The sequence below is a fragment of the Pelodiscus sinensis genome, chromosome 1 (assembly GCF_052426305.1).
Source record: "Pelodiscus sinensis isolate ZL-2025 chromosome 1, ASM5242630v1, whole genome shotgun sequence".
NCBI lineage: Eukaryota > Metazoa > Chordata > Testudines > Trionychidae > Pelodiscus > Pelodiscus sinensis.
The window spans coordinates 198415066-198423050 of record NC_143052.1 but is presented as its reverse complement, the minus strand read 5'-3'; the positions used below and the strand labels follow the sequence as shown (position 1 = coordinate 198423050).

Sequence of the window (7985 nt, the reverse complement as noted above, 5' to 3'; positions counted from 1 at the left end):
CTTTCCATAGCCTTTAGAGCAGTGTGTTTATTTGGATATATGTACTTTACAAACAAACATCAACATTAACTTCTTGCTCCCTAAACCAAAAGGGTCTAAGCTGTCTGCAGATGTACGTTCCCCCGTTCATGGGAATCTGAGCCCCATGTTGCTCAACAATTACACCCGCTGGTCACTGAAGTGAAACATTGATAGAGCTCACAGGGAGTGACTGCTGTGAGGCTGCATGGACACATCTTTAAAAAAAATCAACCATCTAAAAATTTCAGTATTACACATATCAATTTTCATTTTTAATGTTACCACATTGCTTCCAAATAAGCCAGTGAACTGAGACTGATTGTTCTTAAGAATCTTACTACTGCTGCAAAATTACGATATTGAAAACCACGTATTAATTACATATTAAAGGAATGGATGTTTTTATGTTTTCAGAAGGCATTTCTCTTTGAAAGTGTAGTACAGTCAAAAGAGTCCAGTCCTGATGGAAAATTAGAAAATCACAAAATCCATAGAACATTTGTGGTTACAATTAAAGGGAAACTGATCTAGCTAAAGACTAACTCTTTAACTCTTTCTAGAAGAAGAATATTTTAAAATAGGGGGCATTGTTTCAGAAAAATTCTGGTGGGGGACAAAGTTGTGTCATCATATAGAACATTATGAAGATGTTATATCCTGCAAAGTTGGAGCTGGGTGCAAATGGAAGACATAACGGAGCAAACAGACCTATGAAAAATTGAGGGGGCATTGCCCCATATTCCAGTGATGCCCTTGTTAGTAAATTAGTAGGAGGGTATTTTTAAATGTAGTTTTGTAAATGAGTTACATTGTTATTGATTGGGCTTGGTCAGCTAGCTATAGGAAGGGTTGATTTTTGTCACAGGTAAAAGATTTATGACGTCCCTTTGAAATCCCTTTTAGATTCCTCACAGTGTTTCAGAATTTGTAATAGTGCAATCTTGCTTATAAAGTTGTCAATCACTTGTGCTGCATATATGTTTTTGTTTCAGCCTTTGTATTTTAATCCTCTACTGAGTCAAAGAAAGTAGGGAAAACACCCTTATAAACATGGGAGCTCCATATGCTCACAGTGATCTGTTTCTGTCTCCTGCTGTTACTCTAAACTTTTTTAGGATGTTCAGATTTTCTGAAAAATAATATATACACAGAGCTGGAGGGAAAACTCTTTAAGGCCTAATCCCATTTCTTTCAAACTCCACTGCAAACCTTCTGTGGACTTGCTAGTGTAACCCACACATCTAGTGTGGTTCACTGTCCCATGTAGACCATTTCCAATGAGAGATAAGAATGAGTGAGCTCTAGAGCCTGAGTCATAAAGCCAGCTGGCTCTCAGCTTATGCTTTAGACTTCACTTACAATGAGAGATAAGAATGAGTGGTCTAAGTGTCACTCCTAGGGACAGTGAACCACACTAGGGCTACGTCTAGACAGCGGTGCTATTTAGGGATACCAGAAGTATACAGAAATAACTATTCCTGATCTTTAAACGCACCTGTTATTTCAAAATATATTTTGAAATAACAGGTGCGCTATTCCGGCATCCCTGTAACCCTCATTCCACACTTGTCAGAATAGCACTTTATTTCAAAATGACCTCGAAATAAGCTACACAATTTGCATAGTGCTAATTGCGTAGCTTAATTTGAGGTAAGGATGCAGTGTAGACGCACCCTAGGTGTGTGGGTTATACTAGCATAGGCACTGAAATATGCCTCTCTTCCAAGAAAAGGACCCACAACATTCTAAGTTACTCTTCTTCCCAAATCAGTTGCTAAAAAACAGAAGCAGCACTGAAGAAAGACACACAGAAGAGCAGGAGATTGGACTAATCCATTGCTGCACTAACTTCTAGCTTTTTATTGTTCTTGCCCATTCACAAAAACCCATTTAACTGCAAATTATAAATCAGTCTGTGTGCCAGTGCAAATTTGCAAAGAGTTGATCATTGTACACCTGCCTCCGTGATTATAAAATGGTTAATTTGTTATTTGTTTACTGTAAGAAGTGTTCATTTAGGACCTGATCTAAAGCCCATCAGAGACATCAGACTCCCCTTACTGTCAGTGAACTTCATGTCAGGCCCCTTTATTGTACTTAGCATTGTACAAACAGCTTACAAATGCATTTGATTATACCAAGCAGAGACAGCCAGGCTCAGGGTCTCTTATCTATAAAAGTTCTCCAACCTCACAAGCCAAGGGAAAGCATAATTAATATCCCTAGGGACATCTTCAGGAAAACAGTGAGCTCTTAATGTAATTGTTATTATTTATACAGGGGCTGACTCAGCAAAATCATTTAAGTATGCATGTGAGCACGAGTTGTCCCCTTGAAGTGGGGCAAAGTACTCAATGTATGCTAAATTATGATAGTAGCACATCACAACTCCTTCCTAACAGGGTCTCAGGTATATATTGGATTATAATTCTCTTCTTACAAATAAATAACCCCAATGAAGCTCTTCACTATAGTTATTTTTGCATGATCTGAGTTTGTGTCGTTCTCCATCTAAGCTCCATTTCTAAATAATTATAATGAAATTAAGCCAATTCAAATTTAACTATAGCATTGCTGATAAAGTAGTATATGATTTTAAAAAGTAAACCAACTGGGTAGCATGATACTGTGAACTGAACCATGGGAGATGTGGTTACAGAAGAGATTGTTGTGGGTCAGATTTAGTGGCCCACACATTAGGGAAAGGAAGGAAGGAAGGAAGGAAGGAAGGAAGGAAGGAAGGAAGGAGAAAGTGGGGAGAGATGATTGTGGCCTTTGGTTGTAGGAGCATCTTGCCTGTTGGACAAACCATAGAATGTTCTTTAAAGAAGCTGTTCATCCTTCTAGTGTGGTGGATCCTTCTTCAGGAAGGGTCAATCTCAGTGGAAAAAGAAAAACCTCAGACACATACATTCAGATGCCGAGGAAAGGACATTTTTGCAAAGAATCCGCCCTTCGTTCTACCCCCAAAGCATTGCCTAGACAACTGTCCCTTTCCCTTCTGTTCTTAAGGAACATTATTATAGAGGTACTTATATTATAGCCAAACCTTCAGAACATATTGTAGATGTATCAACTACAATTGCATGCTAATGAAACAAAGTAATTTAATTTTCATATTTTCTCGAACAATTTTCAGTTTTTTCAAGATGGTTGCTCTACATGGGTGATGTGAATCCATATTGTTGCACATAATTGATGATTTGTGTACTTTGTTTAGCTGCCTAAAATTGATATATGGGCGTCAAAATACAGATTTAGCTGCTAAATTTTAAGCACTCATTTTGTGACAGCTACAGTCTGGCTGTAACGATCACCCCTTGCTTCCCCCACAATGTTAGAGGAGAAAGAAAGAAAAAGGTCATAAAGTTCATTCTCAACACTATTCAGCCACTGAGCTGCCATACAGTCGACTACAAATAATCATTTCAATTGTTTAGTGCCAGACAATTCCCATGCTATATGAAAACTAGACCATCGGGCCTTACCTTCTGGAGCCAATACAAGTTTTACCTGAGGAAGAGATAAGCAGAAATTGAGAAAGAATGTACAAATTTGGCTCAGATGTTGTCATTTACCAACTCAATTTGTTTTCATATAGGGTTGGCACCTTCATATCCCAACTCTGTTGTATTTATTTGACCTTATAACTAAGTAAAAAAATGTGTATTGACATAACAATTATATGCCTAGCAACAGATTTTGCAGTTACAAGGAGATGACTTCACTATAGGATCAAGAGAAGAGGAAGGAATCTTGGGTATGAGAGAAAGCTTTTGTTAAAATACAAATATCTTTTGAGAGACCTATGGTGACAATAATAGCTCTTGCATTGTGATCAAAAAGGGACATGGGAATAAATATATCCCAAGTTTTTCTCTCACTATAAATATTCTCTTTTTTCTATGCTGGCTCTGAAGTGAAATTCTTTCTTTAACCCCTCTCTTCTTACCAAAGAGAGAGAGAGCAACAACACAACCAACGAGCTTTTCAATTTGGTTTTATTCATCAGTCCAGTCCTGCCTTGTTTGAGACATTGGCTACTGTGTGGTAAAAACTCCAGGCAGGAAATTCTCAGTCTGTGTAAATTGTCAGAGTCCTAGTGACTTCAGTGGAGCTGAGGATCTGCTTCTTGATGTCATGTGTTGGGGGAAAGGGAAGACACACTGCATGCCAGAAGTTGCCCTTAAAATGCTTCCAATATCTTTGATAACAAAATAACATAACTTCAGCACATGAAGAATTCTCTATACTAAGTACAGAGATACTTTGATAACCACATAATATTACTTCAAAATATACAAAGGTAAAACTGAAAATGTATTATTAATGGTTCAGATAAACAAGGGAATTTTCTTATGAAAAGGTGGAATGAGCCTGTTTTGGATTATGAAGAATTTTAGATGAAGAAACACAAAAAGGCACACAAAAATGTTCTCTTGGGGAAGCTCTTGTACAAATTAGTTTTTAGTGATAATGCTCAGTACACTCTCCTATCAGTCATGTGCAAACCATTTATCGGCTATGTAAAGAAACACCATCAGAAAGAAATAATGAATCATGCATGACCAATGATCTCATTGTGCTGCTCCTTCAGTCATGGTCCTGGTATTTGACTATGAGCTACATTGCTCATAACAATTTGACTCATTCTTCATTCACAGCTCTAAGAATTCCTGTTTAAAACTGGCCATCAATGACAAGATGCTCTCCAGCAGACAGGGGCTATCCTTTTCCGTCTATACCATCTGTCCATCGCTAATCTCTGTGAGTGTCTGTGCACATTTGGTCCCATTAGTTTTCTCCTTTTACTGATTTATAGTCTGCTCCAGAATTCAGCTGAGTACCTGCCTGCCACATGTCTCTCCTCCCCAGAGTGTTCAAGGGGAGGCAACAGCCAAGGATGTTAGCTCTGCTTGGTTGACCATAGTAAAGCATGTGTAAGCCTTGGAAATGCTCAGTTCCATTTCAGGCCACTTAATCTGTTTATTTACCTTGGAGAAATCATCCCCCCCAGAGATGCTGGGGACACTTGAATGTGCTTAATGGAATCCCCATGATATAACTGCCAAAAGCTTGGCTGCTATATAAGGTAATTGTTCAAGACAGTTTAGATGGCACACAACAGATGGGCTGAATTCTGGGCTTGTCTACCCACTCCCAACCCCAGCCTCTATCTTTCTATTCATCATTGTGCAGTGACGTCCAGCTGACTTCTGGAGTGACTTATTGGATTGTAGCCATATTCCATGTGGGTATCGGTGAAGATTTGAAGCTGGGCTGAATTTGGCATTATGAGCCATGGAGGAAGCACTTAAGAGCTCTCTTCTTTTTTGGCTTTGACTTTCTTACATGAAACACCTGTTCAGATTGATCTGGATGCAGGGAAGAGCTTCTGTAGGAGATTGACTATCCATCCTACTGAATATAGCACCACTAAAATAAGCCAAAATCCATATAAATTTCAAATAGTTTCCATTTTGTAGAAGGCTCTGGGTATTTGTTGTTCAGCTGACCCCAGAAATGCTAAATGATTAAAGTAATCTGCAGCTTGGGTGCACTGTTTTTTTAAAATGTGCATGTCTGCCAATAGTGGGGGGGTGGCACAGTGAGGGCAGTGACTTCAGCTGAAGTTACTGAGTGTGCTCAGTCCATGTGAGCATGCTCAGTACAAGCCAAGCAGTACTTTTTTTTGGGGGGGAGCATGTGAACCCCCATGTGTTACACACACACATTGCCTCTCTGTATAGGCTATGCAAGCTCTGTAACTCTTGGCTAACCCTATTTCCTTGTATAGCAGTTGCCCTAAAGGGGAAGGCAACTTGTGGTCAGATCCTTCCTTGCAGAGAATAAGCATAAATGAGCTGGGATTCAGGCTCTGCCATGGACTATTGTAGGCATGTCAATTAATGCCCCTGTGCTTCAGATTCCTTATCTTTAAAACAGGGGATGGTGATATTTATTCTCTTTGGATGAAGTACTTTGAGATCTGTGGATAAATGTTTTTCTTATATATTGTTGTTGCTTTGTCAGCTCTAAGTTCTGTGCCTCATGAGGCCAGCCCCGTTTAAGATGGGACTCCATTTAAGAGGATCCATTTTTAAATTGTAAAGCAGTCTTAGTTTCTAGTTTTTAATTAGTGCATTATGACAGCTACAGTCTGGCTGTAATGATCCCCCGCAGGATGTTGGAGAAGAAAGAGTGAAATGCATGACCTTTTTCTTTCTAAATGTCATTCGACCAATGAGCTGAGATGCAATCCAACTACAAAAAATCATTTCAACTGTCTAGGGCTGGACAACTCCCATGCTTCATTCAATAGCCAGTTCACTTTTCAATTATTTATTTGTAATTTCAGCTAAACCACAGTTAAAATTGTCCAGCACTTGTCTGCCAGATCAAGTAACATATATTCGTTGTCATCAATGCAATTCATTTTGGAGGGTAAGATAACTAAGGGATTGAGAATAAAGTGATACAATGAGCAATCGTATGCAGGAATGAACCATCCTGCTTCCAAAATGTCTAGAATATAGTATCTCCAGCAATACGGACCCTGTAGTTCTCTCTGGGTGTCTTTATTGTTCGTGGGGGTGGAGGGAACACCTCTCATTTGGACTTGTTCAGAGCAGAAGAAAGGCTGAAAATATTACCCCTCCCCCTCACCAAAATAACCTTACAGAAAGAAAGGTTCATATACAGAGGAGCCGACAGCCTGCGCAGGCTCTAGGACAAGAGGGGAGGGTCTGCTCTGAGCTCTTGGAAGGGGCGGGGCTGAGGGCAGCCACCACCTGGAGTGTGGCACACATGCCCTGCCCAGCCCTCAATGCTGCCCGGAGCATGCTGTGGGGCACTCCAGTGGTGACTTAAAGGGCCCAGAGCTCCGGCCACCACCGCTGCTGCAGTAGCACCAGCAGCAGCCAGGAGCCCTCGATCCCTTTGACTTGCCAGACCCTGGGGCAATTGCCCCTTTTGTCCCCCTCCTTGTTGGTGGGCCTGTTCACGTCACCAGGGTTATGTCTTCAGCACAGACCAGCAGAGGGATGTCTTTGTTCACACTATCAGCGCAATCCAGGGCCCCAGGGCCTCTCATTTTCTATGGCTCAAATCCAGTCCAGCTTGAAGAGCCGTGGTAGTGGAAATACTGTAATAGTGTCCTGGCAAGATCTCCATGTCTGGGGTTGCTTTCTGGGATCCCTTTCATCCAGCAGTGTCCCCCCTCGCCTCATGTGCAATGCGTTTCCCCCTAGGAGTTGCACTCTTCACAATGGCAAGACAGGATGTAGCGGTAGGTAGCAGTGAGCCTCATGCCACCTGAGCAGCGCAACCTCATTGCTTTCAGCTTGGAGGTCTGAGGCCGGCAACAGTGGCAGGTAGAACGGAATGGTTGTTTTAGAACTGTGCTGAAGGAGACCATCGGCTCAGAGCGTGATGTCTGGCTGCAGTGTCCCTCGCAGCGAGCCAGCAGCACCATCTGCAAGATAGAACAGAGAAGGGTTAAGAAACATCTCCTCTCCCCCTTCTGTGTAAGTTTGTGGCCAAGGAATAGAGCCATGGAGTTTATTCAAATGTAATTGAATTTAAGGGTCTCAGGATTAACTTGGGAAACACATGGTAATGGCTTTTCACTATCTAGTCTGATGCACAGAGCCTTGCAAATCTGCAGATACAGGCAGTCCCTGACTTACGCGGATCAGACTTATGTCGCCCCGGAGCTCACGGGCAGCGGGTCGCCACCCGTGTCCTCTGGGGCGAGAAAAGCTTCTCCCGGTCTCCCTGGTCTGCTGGGGGGTCCAGCAAAGCCACTGGACCCCCCCAGCAGACCAGGGGGACAGGAGCAAAGCCGCGGCGGCCCCCCCCCCCCCTGGAGCAGACCAGGGGGACAGGAGCAAAGCCTTGGAGCACGCCCGCAGCGGGACAGCCCAGGTGTGCTTGGGCTGTCCCGGTACGGGCGTGCTCCACAG

At 42.1% G+C, this 7985-nt stretch overlaps 1 protein-coding gene across 2 annotated transcripts in view; it reads right to left on the bottom strand.

Annotated features, from left to right (window-relative positions):
- Nucleotides 1-380: 380 nt before the first annotated feature.
- Nucleotides 381-7985, bottom strand: part of NDP (norrin cystine knot growth factor NDP) — a 29457-nt gene continuing 21852 nt past the window's right edge. For both annotated transcript variants that reach the window (XM_006137893.4, XM_006137894.4), the window contains exon 3: nt 381-7495. In XM_006137893.4, the coding sequence (XP_006137955.1) occupies nt 7268-7495 (228 nt within the window). In that variant the 3' untranslated portion in view covers nt 381-7267. The remainder of the gene's footprint in view (nt 7496-7985) is intronic.